The 24,093-nt window shown below is 35.4% G+C and overlaps 1 protein-coding gene across 10 annotated transcripts in view; it reads right to left on the bottom strand.

Moving 5' to 3' along the window:
• The window catches only part of LOC131431658 (stress-activated protein kinase JNK), a 212,401-nt gene that overhangs the window by 39,571 nt on the left and 148,737 nt on the right, over positions 1 to 24,093 (bottom strand). For 5 of the 10 annotated variants that reach the window (XM_058597491.1, XM_058597489.1, XM_058597499.1 and 2 more), the window contains 2 exons: positions 15,669 to 15,740; positions 1,002 to 1,245 (listed from right to left, as the gene is read on the bottom strand). Coding sequence is in view for 1 of the 10 variants with exons in the window: in XM_058597499.1 (XP_058453482.1) it covers positions 1,002 to 1,114 (113 nt within the window). In the remaining 9 variants the exon portion in view is untranslated. Of the gene's footprint in view, positions 1 to 1,001; positions 1,246 to 2,313; positions 2,451 to 15,668; positions 15,741 to 24,093 lie in introns of all 10 variants that reach the window. The other 5 variants (XM_058597497.1, XM_058597496.1, XM_058597498.1 and 2 more) reach the window with 2 other exon arrangements.

Here is a 24,093-nt window from a genome sequence, read left to right as displayed (position 1 = left end):
GTTGAATAGTGGAACCAACAAACTATTAGAACAATTTCTTATCACCTTGGGTGGAATCGAGTTGGGTCCAGCACTAGATGAACGTTTTTCTTCTTCGTTCCTTTTCTTGCCTAACTGGAGATCCGAGAGCATAAAATCGACGTTTTGGTTACTGAGGAAAATTTTGGTTTTATTAAGGCCTCTTCGTAAATATTGGTTTTATCAAGGTGAAAATTCATCAATTCGGCCAGCTCGACCAATTGCTGAAACGTTCGCCCAACTTAATTCTTCCAGGTTTCATAAAACTCAAGCTTCAAAAATTGGCAAAGAACTTTTTTGAATAAATTAGTCACAAATGTTTCTTGAAATTCGCGCGAAATCCGCACCATAGCTTCGAAATCTGAGAAGAAACCGCGCGAAATTTGCCGTAACAACCATGCTTCAGTTTGATTCGTATTTACGTCACCCAGTTATGTCTCTGACATTACCCTCCCGTCTTTTTATTATTCGATTATTTCTGGTCATTTTTAAATTATTCAAATTCTGATTATTTTCAGCGCAGTTTTTAGGAGTACCCAATCGATTTCTTCTTGGACATCGTTTTTATACAATTAACAATTTCGAAGCTACAACGATAAGAAAAACGTTCATACAAAAATTCTTTCGCTCTGTTTAAAAGTCAGTCGTGAGTGGGATTGGTCTCTTCATACGTGAACAGATAAATGGTTTACCATATCTGAGACGAGTGCATAATTAAAAATTTGTTGAAACTTTCTTCAAGTAAAATCCTCTATCAAACAGTGATGAACACTTTCCAAAGTAGAAATTCGTTAAAGTTTAATTAGCGAGAAGTTCCTCTCGGGCTGATGTTCTCATACTGTACTAGACGGAACCGATGCAATCAACGGAAGTGCACTGCAGCTTATTTGTCCGTGTGCAACTCATGCATCTTCTCGAGGAGAGTGCATATTGGCATACGCAACTGTTCCGATACAAGCAATAAAGTAGGTGCCCGTACTTACCAAACAATGCCTTGAGCACCGGATCCGATCGGTTTTAGGTTCTGGTATCGCTTCAGAATAGTAAACTTGGTGTCACCCACCTCTACGGTGTAGAAGGCGTGACGTGAGCTCATGTTGCAGCCACCAGATTCGGTTACCCGTTCGTTCGTCCTTTAATAGCTGTTGATTTTGCTACTGCTGCTGCTGCTGCTACTGCTGCTGGAATTGTTGTTTTTACTGTTCCTATTGTTATTGCTGTTATTGTCTGCAAAAAAAAGGAAGATAAAAAGTAGGGTTATTTTCCGAGAAACTTCTCCAAAGTGCGAAACACAAAAGAAACTTGGCGCAATTGCTCGATAAGGTGTTAATTAGCAAGGAGTGGACAGGCCAAAGGCACTCTAGGAAGTAGTAACTGTTTCGTTTCACGAGTTAAGTCATGAGCTTTTTTTTATGACGCTCGTTAAGATACGGGTCCGCTATTCCGAAAGCATAGAGAACTTCCGACCGACCGACGCATATTGTTGAATGAATATAATTTAGTAAATCTGGAAGCTGAATATTTAAGATTGGTTATAAATTGGATCCTGGCATTCCAAGCTTCTTTATCAGCAGCACGAATTTCGTCAAAATGGTACCAAAAATAAAATATTGGTGCCTTCAACCGGAAATCTAAATTCTGCGTCGTCTCAAAGAAGACGTGCCCGCACAGGACACAGCCAGCCAGTAAGATCAGCTTCGTTCGGGCTGATATGATATTCATAGAAAACGTGCCACGTGGAAACGAAATTTAGACACGCTTCCTCCATTCGTTATTTATAGTCGTAATAGGAAATGGTGAGTGAAGCTTTTGATGTGAGTCACCTTGCTTTTCCCTTATGCGAATGAAAATCACTTACAACAAGGGAGAATGCTTTCAAGTAGGTACTTATCGAGGCATCAATAATTCCGAACAGGACTCTAATAATGGCATTGTGAAACATCGTGATGAAACGGTTTGGTCGAAAAATTTTACAATTTTGCTGGTTTTATATCATATACGAAATTTATGTAAATTGAAAATAATACAATTCATATAGAGCTGACACAATGGACGTATGTCACGCCCAATAAATAGTTAGTAAATCCCGACTTTATTCCGACAAACGTGCTTATCACAACATATTTCAAGTGATACCTGGTGCTAAAAGCGCATTTCAAGGTTATCTTCTCCTTAGATCTCACCGAAACTATTTTCCTTGACAAATATGTAATGTTACAGCAGTAAGGAGGGGTGGTGTCAAATTGAACAAAAAAAACAATATTATTCGTCGTTTTTTTAATGTTGGTTACTCACATGTTTACCAGACGCTCAGCTGTACGCAACTGATGTGCATTGTTTTGTTAGAGTGAGCTGTTCTTAATAGGTGATTTATAGGTGAGTTCAAGGCTTTTGGCTTGTGTTTCTATTTATTGTCAATTTCACTTTTGCAGCTATGTTTGGAAAAGAAGACATGATATAATCAGTTATTTGATGTGTATTTGCGAGAAACGAATCGCTCTCTTTAACGAGTTGTGGTATTTTAAACAGTTTGGGACATTTGAATTAACATTTAATTTATTAAAGTTTATAGAAAAACCTGTTTCAATCCACCTAGTGGTGTAATGATGCCTTTCTCATATTACTCATAACATCATCAATATTACTGTGGAATTCGCAGAAACAACTATTTATTGAATAAAAATAGGAAAGTTTGTTCAAACTTAATCTAACAAAATCTATAAATCCTGTTTACCCTGTAGTTCCGGAACCGGAAGTAGTATCCAAAACAAGTTTAGGTATTCCGTATGAAACTATAAACCTTTCTTTTGAACCTATAAGTTTATAAAAATCGATTTGGTCATCTTGAAGAAAAGTGAATGAGAACCTTTTTGCAGTTTTGATCACTATTTCCAATTCTTCCGAAACCGGATTCAGAAGACCGGAATAGCAGAAGTTGGTTCATTTGCCTGCAACAAATATGACCTCCAAATTGGAACAGTTTTGAACCTAGTTAAACCTAGACTTACTATCTCATGCCCTATTTCGATTAAACCAATTAAACGAAATCTAACAAACGAAGCTAACCTACGTTTGTGTTACTTTTGCATATGTAAGTCAAGCTAAACAGCACGAATCAGCAGCATAAAACACCCGTAACCTTTTTTAGTTTTCTCTATAGGGTGTACGAAATTGAACAAATCACGCATCGTTTGTGTTGTGTTGTCTTCTTCCACGTTGCACATACCGGTGGTGTACATATTGTCATTTTAAACGGTCGTTTGAAAACTTTGACACTCATCGCCCTGTAACTGCGGAACCGGATGTCGGATCAGGATGAAATTTCACAGTAGGCCACCTTAAGGACCAGATGAACTTTATTTTAATTAAGATTTGTGAAAATCGGTTCAAGCATCGCTGAGAAATCGAAGTGAGTTCTATTTTTGGAGTTTTTTTTCACTACTTCCGGTGCTTCCGGAACAGAAAAAAAGGGGGGACGAACAGTGTTGAATTAAGTTTTCATGACTACAAACTAACAAGATGCCTGCAAACTAGAAGAATTTACACTGATAAAAATTTGCACGATCGATTCCTATGTAAACAGCACTTTAATTTAATATGCATTTTCGTTCCAATACATTACCAAAGCGATTTGTTTTATGATTTCATGTGCAAATTCACTAACATGAGTACAGCTCAAATGTATGTGCAAAACACTTGATGCGGTCAGCTGTGTTTCACTTGAAATCTATGTGGAAAACAATGTGACATTGCATTTCAGATATATGTAGCATGATTTCCACTAAATATCAACAGGTTTTATACTCATTTTATGAGTTTAGAGTATATTTTCAATTTCATGTGTTCTACAAGTAGTGATAATTTAAATGCTTTGCACATAATGAATTTTTTAGGAAACTATAAGACCTTTCATTTAAATCTTAGTTTGTGAAAATCGGTTAAGCCGTTTCCGAGAAAGTTGGGTACACATTTTTGTCTAATTTTTTAACATACTACCCTGTATATCCGGAGCCGGAAGTCGGATCGGGATGAAATTCAATAGCAGGCTATGGAACCATGAGGACCTTTCTGTTGAATCTAGGTTTGTGAAAATCGGTTCAGCCATTTCCGAGAAAAGTGAGTGCATATTTTTGTTACATACACAAACACACACACAGACATTTACTCAGTTCGTCGAGCTGAGTCGTTTTTCGCAGTGATTGCATAAAATTGATCAAACAAAAATCGGTTAAAGTTTATATTTCGCGGGGATTTTGGTGTCTTCTTGAAGTTCCGCTTGATTATGCCCCAATATTTCTCAATTGCGTGGAGCACTGGTGTGTTGAAAGGGTTTAAGTCTATGGACACCACCTGGACGTTGTTCACGACATACCACTCCATAACTTTTTTTCAGTAAATGTCAAGACGCTAAATCCACCCAAAAAAGAACGGAACAATGATGTTGCGTTAGAAACTTTTCCTAACGCAACATCATTACATATTCCGGGAGCTTCTGCATATAAATTTACATATTGAAGGTATGAGTGACTATGCAAACCTAGACAAGCTACACTCAAGATTCTTTTTGCGACTTTTCTAAGTGAACTTTTCAACATTATGCGGTTTTCTTTTTTCGTCTTCGGAATACACTGAACGTCGAGATCTGGTGTTATATTGAATTATCTTTTCGGTTCAACTCTGGAACGGGTTTGAGATAGCACCACATGGTTAAAGTAAAATACCCACTTTTGAGTACCAAAATAATTGCTCCAATTCGAGCTATCAAAAATATGGTCCTTTTTGACATTTGATTGTGTGAAATACTACCAATACTACCATTCGACTCAGCTCGACGAAATCGGAAAATGTCTGTGTGTGAACTTTTCAGATAATTTTACCGTTCCAGTTTTTACAGAGATGACTGAACCATTTTTAACAAGCTTAGGCTCGTTGGAAAGCTACTATTGGACTATTGATCAATTTCGAAAATCAAATAGCAGGTACTTCCGGTTCCGGAGATATAATGGTAAAAGTGACGTAAGCGACAAAACACTTTGTTTTTTACGGCTCAATATTCTCAGAGTTGGCTTAACCGATTTTAACGAGTCAATGATCGTTTGACAATTACTATTGAAATATGGACCAAGTTCGAAGATCAAATGGATGTCACTTTTAGTTTCGAACATATAATGGTATAAATGACGTTAACCAATCACCGCACATTTTTTCGGCTGAATTTTCTCGAAGATGACTCAACAAATTAGGACAATTAGGATTATTTGAAAACTAACAATGTCAATCAAATTCGGAAGGGTAATGGCGAACATTTCCGTTTCGAGAGATGCAATGTTATGACAAATTCCAGTGTTTTTCAATGAAACAAAATCCCAGTGTTTTTCAAGTGCAACAAAATTTCTCGGAGATAAAACAATCAATGTGGAAAGATTCGTTTGAAAACTACTAAAGACTGTCCCAGAAAATATGGACGCACTTTGATTTCGCTGTAAATAAATCACAAGTGTTAGATATTAAAATTTTATTCGATATACTGATAATATTAGACTACAACAACAGAATATTATTCTCAACATTTACTACTTAGCCATTGTAGACTGGCGCACCTTCTTGCGAACGTTCCTCATTTAATTCCGTACAGACTTCTTGGCGACAAGTTTTGACACTTTTTTCCAATCTTTTTCGAACTGTTGAATGGTTTCGGCTGCCGAAAAATGTTTCCTTTTTTAATGCCAAAAATTCCTCAATTGGTCGAAGTTGTGAGCAATTTGGTGGATTCATGTCTTTTGGGACGAAAGTGACATTTTTGGTAGTATACCATTCTACCGTTGATTCCAAGTAGTGGCAAGAAGCAAGATCTAACCAGAAGACAACAGTATCATTGTGGCTTCGAATCATGGGTAGAAGTCGTTTTTGTAAACATTCCTTGATGTATATTTCGCTGTTCATTGAAGCAGTGGTGATGAAGGGTATCGAAATCTTACCGCAGTTACAAATCGCTTGCCAGACCATAGCTTTCTTACCAATTTTTTCGACTTCAATCGATGTCTCGGACTGGTTTAACACTTGCCCTTCTCGCACCGTATAATATTGTGGTCCCGGCAAGGATTTGTAATCGAGTTTCACGTAGGTTTCGTCGTCCATGATTATGCAGTTCAAATTTCCAGCAAGAATCGTATTGTACAGCTTTCAAACCCTCGGGCTGATCGATGCTTCTTGTTTCGGACTACGTTTTGGTTGTTTCTGCTTCTTATAGGTTCGAAGATTCAAACGTTCTTTAGCACGAAGAACATTTGACTTCGAAGTGCCCACGTTTTTGGCCACATCTCGAACTGAAACCTACTTCTTTTGCTCGAACGCCTTCAGTATACGTTTATCCAACTGAGGGTTAGAAGGACCTTTTTTCGACCCGTTTTCGGTTTATCCTCAAAGGTGTTATCCTCACCGAACTTCCTGATTGCATTTCGCACGGCTTTTTCACTTACTTCTTCCATTTTTGCTATCTTTCTCCGTGACAGTCCGCGTTCTGTGCACCATTTGTACACAATTTTTCGACGTTGCTCTGCTGAAAGTCCACGCATTTCGAAACAAACTAATGAAAACGAATAAACAACTGCACAAGTGGTTAGAGAAGAGTGTAAACAACAGTACGCAGCCATAACAATTGACAGATTCTGAACCATTGCGAAATGGCAGCGGTTTTTGGTTGCGTCCGTACTTTCTGGGACAGTCTTTATTAGGTTATTTGATAAGCTTTTAATAATAGCCGAGGATAGAATCTTATATATATATATATATATATATATATATATATATATATATATATATATATATATATATATATATATATATATATATATATATATATATATATATATATATATATATATTAATAAGACTATTTAAATGACAAGAGAAAGGCATTATCACACCACTGGATGGATTAAGATGGTTTTTAAATCAAACTTGAGTCAAATTGGTATCTCCATTTGTGAAAAACAAATGGTCTACCAAACTGGAGACGTGTAAGAAGTTGAATAAAAATCAGAGAAAGTCGAGTCCGATTTTAACACCATTTGTCTGTATCAACTGAAAAATAGTACAGTGAAATGAGTACGTTGTGCACGCTGCTATCCTCATACACATACTGAAGGAAGTGAAACAAGTACATTCAGCGAAAGTTCACTGTTTGTTGTTCATTCGTAATTATGGAAACTACAAGACTAAATTAATCACCACATTGAAAGTATGATTTTTTCTTTTGTTTTCAATTGCTTGAAAAGAGTGCACACTGAGCAAGTTAGTGATTCACAGGCATTAGCTATGTACGTCATACGCCTGAGAGTAACCTCATGAAACAATTGTCGTCAGCCGAACAACCAAAACAAACTTTCACAAATTAGTTGTACGATCAATTTTGCATCAAAAATATAGTTTCGAAAAACTATCACCGAATACCATAATCGAATTCCAAAACTATAAAAACCGCGTAATTTTTTTCTATCAGAGACGACTCCTACATTTGTCTATACTGCAAGTGGGATGCAAACAAACTAAAATGAAGTAATCGAAGTTCTCCAATTTTAGTGCACAGCAAAATACTTTCAATGAGATTTCTATCGTTGGTCTGGGGTTTGGGAACCATGTGTAGGCTGCCTTGATCGTGCTGGCACAAACATTCTTCCAACTATCATGCTCTGTGCAACCTACTTCAGAGTATTTTCCAGCAAAAACCATGCTCGGTTGGAGTGCACTTTCACTGCGATGCGGGTGTTGGCATCCATCCGTTTGACCCAATGTCGCATCTTCGATAACCATAGTTCTCCGCAAAAACTGGGAACTCATTCCAATGTCGCCGAAAAACTACCGCCGAACGAATTGCAAACGGCATTCCTTTGTTCCCAACGGAAAGTTAGAATAAAGCACATTTTGTAAAAAAATGCAACTAAAAAAAAGGATTAACGATAGGAAAATGCTTTCGAGTTTCAGTGAACGACCATAGCTCTAAAAATAACTCTGTCAAATTGCCGGTATCTGCACTGCGAGAATTTCCTTCGATGGCGAAATGATGATAAAGCGAATAAACTACACTTTGGCGAATGGTGACCGACCGAGTTTGGAACGGAGTCGAGATGTTCGCTTGGGTGGTCCACCATAGCAAAGATTGATGTGAATCTCGTGAGATCCTTAAAAAGGATTGCTTGTTGGCATCGTGACCTGATGGTTTTGTTTTCGCTGGCTACGGTCCAAGTGGAAACAGTTGCGCCAAACGACTCAAAAGCTGCAGTGTTTTGACGGTTCGACCATGTTAGTCTGCCATCAATCTTTCCGGATCTCTGGTGCTGCTGCTGCTGCTGCTTCATTGCGGGAAAAGTTTATATAATGGGTAATTGTTTCAAGGGTACGATGGGTAAGATTTTCCTTTGGCAAGCCACCGTGCAGCATTCAGAGAATTACGATTATATTGACTCAAACGAGTGAGTTGTAATTAGCTTTCAATGGTTGTTTGAATGAATAGGAAATGTAATCTCCTGGAACGTGTCCGTTTAATTGTGTTACGTAGTCATTTCACCGGATATCCATGGTTACGTATTGCATTCCCAGTTAGCAATAAATCAATGGGAAGATAAAGCATGTTACGTGACGCTACAGATTGTGCTTTGAAAGTGATCCAATGAAAGGATAATAAACACCGAGGATGTGAAAATGCAAACAAGGACGAAACAAACTCAGCCATAGCTGAACGACAAAACGGTTCTTCTCTCAATGTCGAGCTTCTTATCATTTCTTGGTTAAGTTTTTACTTTTTCTCAAGCCGTGATCCATAAAGCTTGCTTCAGGTAGAATTGGAACAAAGACAATTGCCTGTATTTCAGTTATTTACTATTGAAATCAAAATATTTTTTTATACAAATGTAGCGTTTTCTTCACACTTTTAAGAAAAAATACGGATAAAATTATTCGTCACGGTTTCGAAGGAATTCTCGAATTTTTCCTGTAACATGGCTCATTAGGCGGCGCACACCTTCTTCGTCCATCATTTTAGCTATCTTATTCCACCAGGTCGTAATCTGATTGATGTCTTTGACAACCTTTCCCTTTGCCTTGAGTCTCTTCTTCATGATCGCCCAGTATTTCTCAATAGGGCGGAACTGGGGGCAGTTGGGTGGGTTAAGGGTTTACGGAACAAACTGGAATCCTTTCTCTGCATACCATTCTTGAACGACTTTGCTGTAATGACAGCTTGCCAAATCTGGCCAAAACATTACGGGATGGTCGTGGGATCGAATGAACGGCAAAATTCGTTTTTGGAGACACTCTTTTTGGTATAGTTCCGATGTCATTGTCTTATTTGTAACGAAAACTTTCGTTTGTTTGCCACAGCTGCAAATGCCCTGCCAAATCATAAATTTTCTTGCAAATTTGTCGGCATAAACAAATTTAAATTTGCCTGGAACATCCCCCCGAGCCGTTTCCAAGTAAAATTTTTGATCTGGAATTTGCCCGAAGTCAGCCTTGACATAGGTTTCATCGTCCATCAGAATACACCCGTCGAACTTGGTCAGCACCTGATCATATAGTTTCCGAACACTAATTTTGACCACACTATTCTGTTTTATGGTCCGATTTGGCTGATTGCTAGCTCGATATGACTTGATTCCTTCCCGGAGTCGAGTTCTCCTCACGGTACTATGGGCAGCACCGAATTTTCTGGCCAAATCACGGTCCGACAGATTAGGATTCCTCTTAATCGTCTTTAAAATCTTACCACGCAGTTTCTGGTTGACAGTTCCACTACGACGATTGGCTTGAGACTTCCGAATCGTCGTCAATGTTTCCAATTTCAGCTGTTTAGTTTGCCTAGATGCAGACCACAATCGATTTTCCGAATAACTGGGCACAATTTTTTCCCTTCTTTTGGATTCCATGTTGATTGTTTACAAAGTACAGTCGATTTGCGGAATGTCAAAAATCATACGTGAAGCTGACAAAATTCCCGAAACGTGGGCGCCAAGAACTTCCAAATCCGTCCACCAGGAGCGCCACAATATGAGCAAAAGTTTGTTCCAATTCTAAATGAAGCAAGCTTTACAACATCTTCCAAATCGAATTCGACAGTTGTTATTTGCCTACGACTATCATATCTTGTCTTGAAAATCAATCGCTATATTTACGTAGTATCACAAGTAGCTTTTTTTGTTTCTTTTCAATAAAAATTATACGTTTGACTTGACATTCATGTTACGTGTGAAGAATCTTGATCGTTCGCTTCCTAAAAATATAAAAATAAATCTGCTCAAAATTTTGGTGAAGTTGTTCAGTATCTTTTTCAACTAGTTATTTTCTCCTGTCAATTACAATAAATGACTTCAGAGAAATCAGGAAAAATTGGTTCTAGTCATTATGGTTTCATACCTCATCGAAAATGGTCGACAAAGTAGAAAAATCAAGATTTTTTGACTTAAAACGATAACATATTCGTTCTTCATTACCAGAAATATAAACCTGTTTTAATCCACCTAGTGGTGTAATGATGCCTTTCTCATGTTCATATAATATTGTTATATTCTATTCAAAATTTTTCTCTTCGATTTTTGAAAGAAACTAAGAGAATGTTTATGCATAACATACGGAATAAAACAGTGCTTTGATTGCGTAAGTCATCCTTAAGAAAACGAAATGGGCTCACTATCATATGCACTTCCGGCACCGGAACCCGAGAACCGGTATAATCGAAGTCGGTTCGTACGGCCACCAACTAACATGACACACAAACTCTACTAGTACGCACTCTAAATTACGATCTAAATGTTTGTTGCATCCGAAAATATTTTAAGTGACGGTGTACAATATTGAACATACTTTGCCCTATAACTCCGGAACCGGAAGTCGGATCCGGATGAAATTCAGGAATTCCGTATGAGACCGGAAGACCTTTTATTTGAATCTAAGTTTGTGGAAATCGGTCAAACCATCACTGAGAAAAGTGAGTGAGATTCATTTTGCTATATATGATCACTATTTCCGGTACTTCCGGAACCGGATACCGGGAACCAGGATAGCCGGAATCGGTTTGTTTAGTTGCCTACTGACAATGACCAGATGATAATGATTGCCAGATGAAATTCAGGAATTCCGTATGGGACCACGAGACCTTTCATTTGAAACTAAGTTTGTCAAAATCGGTTCAGCCATCTCCGAAAAAACCTAGTGAGATTATTTGATACATACACACACCCACACACACACACACACATACACACATTTTCAAGTGATTGCATAACCTTTCTATATGAGAAAGGCAAAAATTTACTGTTGGAACGAGTAATAGTCAAAACCTGCTGAGCCATCTTCAAAAGTATTGTGCAAATAGTTAGTAATGCGGTTTGTCGGTTACGTCATTTATACGATAATACCTTCGAGACCGGAACTATTCGTCATAAGATTTTCGAGCTTGGTCAATGGCCCAATAATGACTTTTAAACGAGTTCTACATTGTTGAAACAGGTTTTAGTCATCTCCGAGAAAATCGAGTAAAGTAAAGAACGTTTTATCGGTTAAGTCACTTATGCCACTTTATCATTGGATCCGAACGTGTCTGTTATTTGATCTTTGAGCTTGATCAATGACTCAATAGTAATAATCGAAGAAGCCTAAATTTGTTGAATCTCCGAGTAAATGCGAGAGGATTCAAATTACTCCACGTTTTGTTGCCATATATTGTCACGCAGTGGTTGTGGGCTGTAGGGACCAGTTTAGAAATCACTTTATTATACCATTACATCTTTAATAATGTAACTGTAATCCGTTTGTCATTGAACTTTATCAATGAACCAATAGAATTTTTATAATGATCTTAATATTTTCGCAATTGGTTCGATCATCTCCAATAAAATCCAGCAGATTGGAAAAAGTGCAATTTGTCGGTTATGTCACTTATACCAATCCACCTAGTGGTGTAATGATGCCTTTCTCATATCAATCATACTATCATAAATAATACTGTGGTATTCTTCAGAATAATTTTCTTAGATTCATGAAAGAATAACAGAAATCGGTTTGTTTGACCGTCTAGTGATAAAAACTATCAATTGGAGAAGATTTGAGGTCGATTTAGAAAATTGTTTTACAATTTTTCGCCCTTTTCAGTGACGGTATAAAATTTTTAACGCACTTTACCCTATATTTCCGGATCTGGATGAAATTCAGGAATTCCGTATGGGACTACAGGACCTTTCATTTGAACCTAAGTTTGTGAAAATCGGTCACGCCATCTATGAGAAAATCAAGAACGTATATTTTCATTTTTTTTTGCACATCTTACCCCATAACTCCGGATCTGGAAGTCAGAGCCAAATGAAATTCAGGAATTTAGTATGGAACCTAAAGATCTTTTATTTGAATCTAAGTTTGTGAAAATCGGTTCACCCAATCCCCAAAAAAAGTTGGTGCACTTATTTTCACAGTTTTTTGCATATTTTACCCCATAATTCCGGAACCGGAAGTCGGATCCAAAAAATATTCAGGAATTTTGTATGGGATCACAAGACCTTTGAATCTAAGTTTGTGAAAATCGAAATGAGTGAAATGATTGCATAACCTTTCTATATGAGAAAAACAAAAACCTTTCTTAATCCACTTACTGGAATTTTCATAAATCTTGAAAATCATCAAAGAGCAGATTTTAGAATTGCATGAAACGTCGAGATTTAGTGTCATAAAAAAAAATTATGAGATTTTTTCTTAGTCCCCAGAAAGTTGATATTTTCAAAAAAAAAAAAACCTATTTTAATCCACCTAGTGGTGTAATGATGCCTTTCTCATATTACTCATTACATCATAAATATAACCGTGAAATTTGCAAAAAAACTGTTTATTGAAAAGAAATAGGAAAATTTGTTCGGACCTAATCTCACAAACTCTACAAATCATGTTTACCCTGTAGTTCCGGAACCGAAAGTAGTATCCACAACAAATTAAGGAATTCCGTATGAAACTGTAAGACTTTTCTTTTGAACCTATAAGTTTGTGGAAATCGATTTGGCAATCTCCAAGAAAAGTGTGTGTGATCCTTTTTGCAGTTTTAGTTCCGGAACCGGAAGTCGGATCCAGATAAAATGTTCCACAAATTTTTAGGATATAATAAGACCTTTTATTTGAATCTTAGTTTGCGAAAATCGGTTGAGTTATTCCAGAGATAATTGAGTGAAAACTTTTTCTCAAATTTTCACATATTACCATATAATTCCGGAACCGGAAGTCACATTCAAATGAAATTCAATAGCAGGCTATGGGACCATAATACCTTTTATTTGAATCTTAGTTTGTGAAAATCGGTTCAGCCATCTCTGAAAAAAGTGAGTGCATATTTTGTTTCTTTTTTTTTGTGCTTATCATCCTATATCTCCGGAACCGGAAGTCGGATCGGAATGAAATTCAATAGCAGGCTATGGGACTATGAGACCTTTCATTTGAATCTTTGTTTGTGAAAATCGGTTTAGCCATCTCTGAGAAAAGTTAGTGCATATTTTTGTTACATACACAAACATACACACACACACACACACACACACACACACACACACACACACAGACATTTGCTCAGTTCGTCGAGCTGAGTCGAATGGTATATAACACTCGGCCCTCCGGGCCTCGGTTTTCACAGTGATTGCATAGCCTTTCTATATGAGAAAGGCAATTTTTTTTAGGTGACATCAAATCTCGACGTTTCATGCAATTCTAAGACCTTTGGCATCAACATTTTATTTTGAATTTCGGAAATCTCATGGTGGTTTTTCAAGATCGAAAATTTGCAAACCTTTACCTTACCCATATCCGATTTAGCTCAAATTTCGCATGGGGACTTTATTCGAGGTGCTTAAACTTTTGAGTACTACCGCTTTACGAAATTAGAGGTGATCTTGGCACGCTTATATTTATATATTATAGCGGTAAAAAACGTGTTTTGTCGGTTACGTCACTTATACCATCATACCATATCTCCGGCACCCGAAGTCGCAGTCTTTGGATCTTCGAACTTGATCAATGGTCTAACAATAGCTTTCAAACGGCCCTAGGCTTGTTAAAATCGGTTCAGCCAACTCTCAGAAACTTGCGCGGTAAGTAAAAACCACGCGTTTTGTCGGTTACGTCACTTATGCCATCATATCTCCGGAACCAGAAGTCACTGTCATTTAATTTTCGAACTTGATCAGTGGCCCAATACTAGCTTTCAAACGAGCCAAAGCTTGTTGAAATCGGTGAAGCCATCTCTGAGAAAATTGCGCGTTAAAAAAATCGTTAATAAGTGCACATACACACACACGCGCAGAGATTTTCCGATCTCGTCGAGCTGAGTTGATTGGTATATAACACTATGGGTCTCCGAGGCTCCGTTCGATAGTCGGTTTTTCCAGCAATTCTAATACCTTTCCATAGAGAAAGGCAAAACACTTTATGCTCCAGTTATAGAAGTTTTAATTTTGTGGTCATAATTGGTAGAAAGTTTATGCAAAATACTTCCGCCACTTCCAAAAGTAGTCTTGAGTCGTATTGGTCCCTACATACGTGGTAAGTAAATGGCTTTTCATACCGTTGATGTTTACTAAGTTTCAATCATATTGGAGTATGACTTATTGACTGACTGATGACTCATTGTCTATTTCAGAAATTGCTCGAACACTGCTTGAGTATAACTGACCTGGTATAGTTCAATAGTTTAGCTTAGAATAGATTTATTTTGCATTACATTTTCATATTTGAAGTTATCTACAAGCTCGAAAATTGGTGGAGTGGAATACTTTTCCACTGTTATTACCGAATGAATTGAGAGTTGAAGTAAATGTATTATTATGAAGCTAAGTAAAAGTTGATGTTTTTATTGCTTTTATTTCAAACCAAACTTGGTTTTCCTAATCTTTATGTTCATGTTACAAATTTTCAATCTTATCTTAGATTTTTTCATATTAGAATTATCTAGATTTGCATGTTTTAAAATTGGCTTATTTTTTCTATAAATCGCAACTTCAGATAGTGACAGAAAAATTTTCTTTGGAAAAGGTCACTTAAACTGGTCGAAACGTCGGAGGATCTACAAAAGAAGTTGTTCCACTATATACAAGAGTAAGCCAGCGAATTTCAAGAAATACAGTCCCCCACGGATGATTTATACTGATGGAGTGTGTTTCATTATTTGCAACACATTTAAAAAACTGACTGCACTGGCGACAATATGCAATGTAGCAGCAGAAGGTTCACCATTCTGTAGCCAAGCTGGCCGAACCAGTGAGCTACGAAAGCTCGTAGCCTGGCTAGGAACGATAATCATCAAAAAAGTTTTTTGACACTTTATACTCGAATGAAAATATGATATCCTTTAATCCTGCAGCAGCACAACTCGGAATCTCTAACGAACATGCACGATAGGTATGAAGACAACTGGGAATCTGGCACTGGCGAGAAAACGCGATACCCAATGAATTATGTATAACGATAAATCTTTTCGAATAATAAAAATAGAAATAGATACGATGGAACTTTATTGTTACTCAAGTGCATTGTTTTTTTTTTACGATTGACGAATTTTCATTTTTTGAGGTTTCTACAGCTCTGACTATCTGTGCCACTCGGGATGGTGAAGTTTGCAAAACACTCACCATAATGTAGAAGGTTCCATTCTACATCGGAAGAGAAAATCCTATAATTGTACCGGTGGAGGGTTGTGACTCCTGCAGAGAGAAGAGAAGAAGAATTTGTTTAGTATAGTTGGGTTATGAATTTTAATTTTTTCGGCTTATGTAGCGTTCGGTAGAAACACTTCCACAAGATTTTCCTTGGCAAAACAAATGAAGCTTTTGTGTTGAGGGAAAATTATTCAAATTTTAAACGGGTAATCATTGCTTGGTGAATATTATTCCGCATTGCCATTGCTGCCTGTCAATAATTTTGAAATATCAATTATACTAAAAAGACCGAACGAGCCAATCTCGGAATAAAAAACAATCATGGATTCAATTTAATCTTTTAGTATGCTACAATTCTATTTTCACAGCTTGATTTATACTTTTTCGTCTGTTTCATTCGATTTCAACGGCGTCGATGGCTTCCCAATAGTGTCAGTCAAATATCGAGAGACTTATCGGGAATCACAGACGCAATTAGAAACATTTTCCTCACCAACGCTCATCTACACCGAATCTACACCGCAAAAGCACAGCTTAAAATAGACCATTGATCCGGGCCATACCCATTCATTGAATCACTTCAATAAAGAAAGGATTTCGGATCCTAGCTGGGTGGAACATATTCCTTGTGTGCGCTTGGGTGAAATATAAAGTGAACCTAAAATAGTCGGTCATGGACGTTTGCAATGGCGGAGAAGTATGGTTGGCTACAACTTTACCAACGATCCATTTATCGGCGAGTTGAACCCGTTGATTATCGAACATTGGACGTTGCTTCAAGCATGCATTGAACTGTTTTGCTCGAAAAAGTAGAAGAAAGTTATTCAGACGAATTTCACTGTCATCCTATTCAAAATAATAATAAGAGAATTAACCTAATTTATGTCGAATTGATTGATTATTGATTTTTACAATATTGTCACTTAAAAAGTACAGGTGTGTAATGTCAGAGACATAACTGGATGTCGCGAATACGACTAAAACTGACACTCTCTCTTTATACTTCCGAATATTAATTAGTTGATCGATTGTGTGAATTGTGCAAGTTTTGCCCTTTTACACTATTAGAATTTGAAACGATACACCTAAACTACAGTATAAATTAGGTACATTAAACATTCTGACACACAAATATTACGAAATAACCAGTATAATTCTTTATGATAAAATATTGGTGGTTCTGAAAAGAACCATTTATGAAGGCGTTCGTGAGGTCCGATGGATACCACTGACAGCCGATACTGATATGTGTTCTACAAACTGCAACTGGTTTAAAAATAGGTCGTATAGAGTATAGTGAAGTAAAATTTCGCATAATTCTTTGGGAGTATTATTATGGTTCTAAAAAGAACCGATATGAAGAATTCTGGAATTAGGAACAGGACCTGAGCCCAAGAACTAAATTTAGAACTTAGAACAGACTTAGAATTCAGTTGGACTCAGCACTCTTCGTCGCTGCTGGTTGATGAGATCACTCCCTCGAAGACCGGAAAGCGAATGAGAGTTGCGACCTGAGTTGCACTCTTCGTCACTGCTGGTTGATTAAATCATTCCCACAACGTCTGCTTCCACCCAACGCACAAGAAGAAATAATCGATTTTCGACCACAATTCCCCTTTTATACGCATTCAGATGAAGATATGTGCCTGACGACCTCAAAATCGTCGTCCTTGTGCGAAAAAGCCAAGCAAAAGTAAAGTTTTCCGCGTTGTTTTCAAAGTTTTAGAAAACCTAATTTTTGAGTTATTTGTGGTTATCTCACAATGCATTAGCATTTAGCTTTTAGCATTAGCATTTTTTCAATGCATAGGGCGCTGGTCCTACAAGCCAGCTGTCGTATGCTGGAGCCCCAACCTGGAAAGATTTATAGTGTCAGTAGCATTTGCATTAGCCATGCAATTATGATCTGTACGCTATGAATCGGTTGCGAAATCTGTTGAAACAGAAAGGCGAAATTGCACAAAAGGAATATAATGCCAAGACTTTGTTATTTAGCAATAGCATTTAGCATTAGTATTAGCATTAGCATTTAGCATTAGCATTTAGCATTAGCATTTAGCATTAGCATTTAGCATTAGCATTTAGCATTAGCATTTAGCATTAGCATTTAGCATTTAGCATTAGCATTAGCATTTAGCATTAGCATTTAGCATTAGCATTTAGCATTTAGCATTAGCATTTAGCATTAGCATTTAGTATTAGCTTTTAGCATTAGCATTTAGCATTAGCATTTAGCATTAGCATTTAGCATTAGCATTTAGTATTAGCTTTTAGCATTAGCATTTACCATTAGCATTTAGCATTAGCATTTAGCATTTAGCATTTAGCATTTAGCATTTAGCATTTAGCATTGGTATTTAGCATTTAGCATTAGCATTTAGCATTTAGCATTTAGCATTAGCATTTAGCATTAGCATTTAGCATTAGCATTTATCATTTAGCATTAGCATTTAGCATTTAGCATTAGCATTTGGCATTAGCATTTAGCATTAGCATTTAGCATTAGCATTTAGCATTAGCATTTAGCATTAGCATTTAGCATTAGCATTTAGCATTAGCATTTAGCATTAGCATTTAGCATTAGCATTTATCATTTAGCATTAGCATTTAGCATTAGCATTTGGCATTAGCATTTAGCATTAGCATTTAGCATTAGCATTTAGCATTAGCATTTAGCATTAGCATTTAGCATTTAGCATTAGCATTTAGCATTAGCATTTAGCATTTAGCATTTAGCATTGGTATTTAGCATTTAGCATTAGCATTTAGCATTTAGCATTAGCATTTAGCATTAGCATTTAGCATTAGCATTTATCATTTAGCATTAGCATTTAGCATTAGCATTTGGCATTAGCATTTAGCATTAGCATTTAGCATTAGCAATTAGCATTAGCATTTAGCATTAGCATTAGCATTTAGCATTAGCATTTAGCATTAGCATTTAGCATTAGCATTTAGCATTAGCATTTAGCATTAGCATTTAGCATTAGCATTTAGCATTAGCATTTAGTATTAGCTTTTAGCATTAGCATTTACCATTAGCATTTAGCATTAGCATTTAGCATTTAGCATTAGCATTTAGCATTAGCATTTAGCATTAGCATTTAGCATTTAGCATTAGCATTTAGCATTAGCATTAGCATTTAGCATTAGCATTTAGCATTAGCATTTAGCATTAGCATTTAGCATTAGCATTTAGCATTAGCATTTAGCATTAGCATTTAGCATTAGCATTTAGCATTAGCATTTAGCATTAGCATTTAGCATTAGCATTTAGCATTAGCATTTAGCATTTAGCATTAGCATTTAGCATTAGCATTTAGCATTAGCATTTAGCATTAGCATTTAGCATTAGCATTTAACATTAGCATTTAGCATTAGCATTTAGCATTAGCATTTAGCATTAGCATTTAGCATTAGCATTTAGCATTTAGCATTTAGCATTAGCATTTTGCATTAGCATTTAGCATTAGCATTTAGCATTAGCATTTAGCATTAGCATTTAGCATTAGCATTTAGCATTAGCATTTAGCATTAGCATTTAGCATTAGCATTTAGCATTAGCATTTAGCATTAGCATTTAGCATTAGCATTTATCATTTAGCATTAGCATTTAGCATTAGCATTTGGCATTAGCATTTAGCATTAGCATTTAGCATTAGCATTTAGCATTAGCATTTATCATTTAGCATTAGCATTTAGCATTAGCATTTGGCATTAGCATTTAGCATTAGCATTTAGCATTAGCATTTAGCATTAGCATTTAGCATTAGCATTTAGCATTAGCATTTAGCATTTAGCATTAGCATTTAGCATTAGCATTTAGCATTTAGCATTGGTATTTAGCATTTAGCATTAGCATCTAGCATTTAGCATTAGCATTTAGCATTAGCATTTATCATTTAGCATTAGCATTTAGCATTAGCATTTATCATTAGCATTTAGCATTAGCAATTAGCATTAGCATTTAGCATTAGCATTTAGCATTAGCATTTAGCATTAGCATTTAGCATTAGCATTTAGCATTAGCATTTAGCATTAGCATTTAGTATTAGCTTTTAGCATTAGCATTTACCATTAGCATTTAGCATTAGCATTTAGCATTTAGCATTTAGCATTTAGCATTAGCATTTAGCATTAGCATTTAGCATTTAGCATTAGCATTTAGCATTAGCATTTAGCATTAGCATTTAGCATTAGCATTTAGCATTAGCATTTAGCATTAGCATTTAGCATTAGCATTTAGCATTAGCATTTAGCATTAGCATTTAGCATTAGCATTTAGCATTAGCATTTAGCATTTAGCATTAGCATTTAGCATTAGCATTTAGCATTAGCATTTAGCATTAGCATTTAGCATTAGCATTTAGCATTTAGCATTTAGCATTAGCATTTAGCATTTAGCATTAGCATTTAGCATTAGCATTTAGCATTTAGCATTTAGCATTTAGCATTTAGCATTTAGCATTTAGCATTAGCACTTAGCATTTAGCATTTAACATTAGCATTTAGCATTAGCATTTAGCATTAGCATTTAGCATTAGCATTTAGCATTAGCATTTAGCATTTAGCATTAGCATTTAGCATTAGCATTTAGCATTAGCATTTAGCATTAGCATTTAGCATTAGCATTTAGCATTAGCATTTAGCATTAGCATTTAGCATTAGCATTTAGCATTAGCATTTAGCATTTAGCATTAGCATTAGCATTAGCATTTAGCATTAGCATTAGCATTAGCATTTAGCATTAGCATTTAGCATTAGCATTTAGCATTAGCATTTAGCATTAGCATTAGCATTTAGCATTTAGCATTAGCACTTAGCATTTAGCATTTAACATTAGCATTTAGCATTAGCATTTAGCATTTAGCATTTAGCATTAGCATTTAGCATTAGCATTTAGCATTAGCATTTAGCATTTAGCATTAGCATTTAGCATTAGCATTTAGCATTTAGCATTTATCATTAGCATTTAGCATTAGCATTTGGCATTAGCATTTAGCATTAGCATTTAGCATTAGCATTTAGCATTAGCATTTAGCATTAGCATTTAGCATTAGCATTTAGCATTAGCATTTAGCATTAGCATTTAGCATTAGCATTTAGCATTAGCATTTAGCATTAGCATTTAGCATTAGCATTTAGCATTAGCATTTAGCATTAGCATTTAGTATTAGCTTTTAGCATTAGCATTTACCATTAGCATTTAGCATTAGCATTTAGCATTTAGCATTTAGCATTAGCATTTGGCATTAGCATTTAGCATTAGCATTTAGCATTAGCATTTAGCATTTAGCATTAGCATTTAGCATTAGCATTTAGCATTAGCATTTTGCATTAGCATTTAGCATTAGCATTTAGCATTAGCATTTAGCATTAGCATTTAGCATTAGCATTTAGCATTAGCATTTAGCATTAGCATTTAGCATTTAGCATTAGCATTTAGCATTAGTATTTAGCATTAGCATTTAGCATTAGCATTTAGCATTAGCATTTAGCATTAGCATTTAGCATTAGCATTTAGCATTAGCATTTAGCATTAGCATTTAGCATTAGCATTTATCATTTAGCATTAGCATTTAGCATCAGCATTTGGCATTAGCATTTAGCATTAGCATTTAGCATTAGCATTTAGCATTGGTATTTAGCATTTAGCATTAGCATTTAGCATTTAGCATTAGCATTTAGCATTAGCATTTAGCATTAGCATTTATCATTTAGCATTAGCATTTAGCATTAGCATTTGGCATTAGCATTTAGCATTAGCATTTAGCATTAGCAATTAGCATTAGCATTTAGCATTAGCATTTAGCATTAGCATTTAGCATTAGCATTTAGCATTAGCATTTAGCATTAGCATTTAGCATTAGCATTTAGCATTAGCATTTAGCATTAGCATTTAGCATTAGCATTTAGTATTAGCTTTTAGCATTAGCATTTACCATTAGCATTTAGCATTAGCATTTAGCATTTAGCATTTAGCATTAGCATTTAGCATTAGCATTTAGCATTAGCATTTAGCATTTAGCATTAGCATTTAGCATTAGCATTTAGCATTAGCATTAGCATTTAGCATTAGCATTTAGCATTTAGCATTAGCATTTAGCATTAGCATTTAGCATTAGCATTTAGCATTAGCATTTAGCATTAGCATTTAGCATTAGCATTTAGCATTAGCATTTAGCATTTAGCATTTAGCATTAGCATTTAGCATTAGCATTTAGCATTAGCATTTAGCATTAGCATTTAGCATTAGCATTTAGCATTAGCATTTAGCATTAGCATTTAGCATTAGCATTTAGCATTAGCATTTAGCATTAGCATTTAGCATTAGCATTTAGCATTAGCATTTAGCATTAGCATTTAGCATTTAGCATTAGCATTTAGCATTAGTATTTAGCATTAGCATTTAGCATTAGCATTTAGCATTAGCATTTAGCATTAGCATTTAGCATTAGCATTTAGCATTAGCATTTAGCATTAGCATTTAGCATTAGCATTTAGCATTAGCATTTAGCATTAGCATTTAGCATTAGCATTTATCATTTAGCATTAGCATTTAGCATCAGCATTTGGCATTAGCATTTAGCATTAGCATTTAGCATTAGCATTTAGCATTAGCATTTAGCATTAGCATTTAGCATTAGCATTTAGCATTAGCATTTAGCATTTAGCATTTAGCATTGGTATTTAGCATTTAGCATTAGCATTTAGCATTAGCATTAGCATTTAGCATTAGCATTTGGCATTAGCATTTAGCATTAGCATTTAGCATTAGCAATTAGCATTAGCATTTAGCATTAGCATTTAGCATTAGCATTTAGCATTAGCATTTAGCATTAGCATTTAGCATTTAGCATTAGCATTTAGCATTAGCATTTAGTATTAGCTTTTAGCATTAGCATTTAGCATTAGCATTTAGCATTAGCATTTAGCATTTAGCATTTAGCATTAGCATTTAGCATTTAGCATTTAGCATTAGCATTTAGCATTAGCATTTAGCATTAGCATTTAGCATTAGCATTTAGCATTAGCATTTAGCATTAGCATTTAGCATTAGCATTTAGCATTAGCATTTAGCATTAGCATTTAGCATTAGCATTTAGCATTAGCATTTAGCATTAGCATTTAGCATTTAGCATTAGCATTTAGCATTAGCATTTAGCATTAGCATTTAGCATTAGCATTAGCATTTAGCATTTAGCATTAGCATTTAGCATTAGCATTTAGCATTTAGCATTAGCATTTAGCATTAGCATTTAGCATTAGCATTTAGCATTAGCATTTAGCATTAGCATTTAGCATTAGCATTTAGCATTAGCATTTAGCATTTAGCATTTAGCATTAGCATTTAGCATTAGCATTTAGCATTAGCATTTAGCATTAGCATTTAGCATTAGCATTTAGCATTAGCATTTAGCATTAGCATTTAGCATTTAGCATTAGCATTTAGCATTAGCATTTAGCATTAGCATTTGGCATTTAGTATTAGCATTTAGCATTAGCATTTAGCATTAGCATTTAGCATTAGCATTTAGCATTAAGCATTTAGCATTAGCATTTAGCATTAGCATTTAGCATTAGCATTTAGCATTAGCATTTAGCATTAGCATTTAGCATTAGCATTTAGCATTTAGCATTTAGCATTAGCATTAGCATTTAGCATTAGCATTAGCATTTAGCATTAGCATTAGCATTTAGCATTAGCATTTAGCATTAGCATTTAGCATTAGCATTTAGCATTTAGCATTAGCACTTAGCATTTAGCATTTAACATTAGCATTTAGCATTAGCATTTAGCATTTAGCATTTAGCATTTAGCATTAGCATTTAGCATTAGCATTTAGCATTAGCATTTAGCATTAGCATTTAGCATTAGCATTTAGCATTAGCATTTAGCATTAGCATTTAGCATTTAGCATTAGCATTTAGCATTAGCATTTAGCATTAGCATTTAGCATTTAGTATTAGCATTTAGCATTAGCATTTAGCATTAGCATTTAGCATTAGCATTTAGCATTAGCATTTAGCATTAGCATTTAGCATTTAGCATTAGCATTTAGCATTAGCATTTAGCATTAGCATTTAGCATTTAGCATTAGCACTTAGCATTTAGCATTTAACATTAGCATTTAGCATTAGCATTTAGCATTTAGCATTTAGCATTAGCATTTAGCATTAGCATTTAGCATTAGCATTTAGCATTTAGCATTAGCATTTAGCATTAGCATTAGCATTTAGCATTTAGCATTAGCATTAGCATTTAGCATTAGCATTTAGCATTAGCATTTAGCATTAGCATTTAGCATTTAGCATTTAGCATTAGCATTTAGCATTAGCATTTAGCATTAGCATTTAGCATTAGCATTTAGCATTAGCATTTAGCATTAGCATTTAG

The sequence above is a fragment of the Malaya genurostris genome, chromosome 2, assembly GCF_030247185.1.
Source record: "Malaya genurostris strain Urasoe2022 chromosome 2, Malgen_1.1, whole genome shotgun sequence".
NCBI lineage: Eukaryota > Metazoa > Arthropoda > Insecta > Diptera > Culicidae > Malaya > Malaya genurostris.
This window is presented reverse-complemented; position numbering and strand designations above follow the sequence as displayed.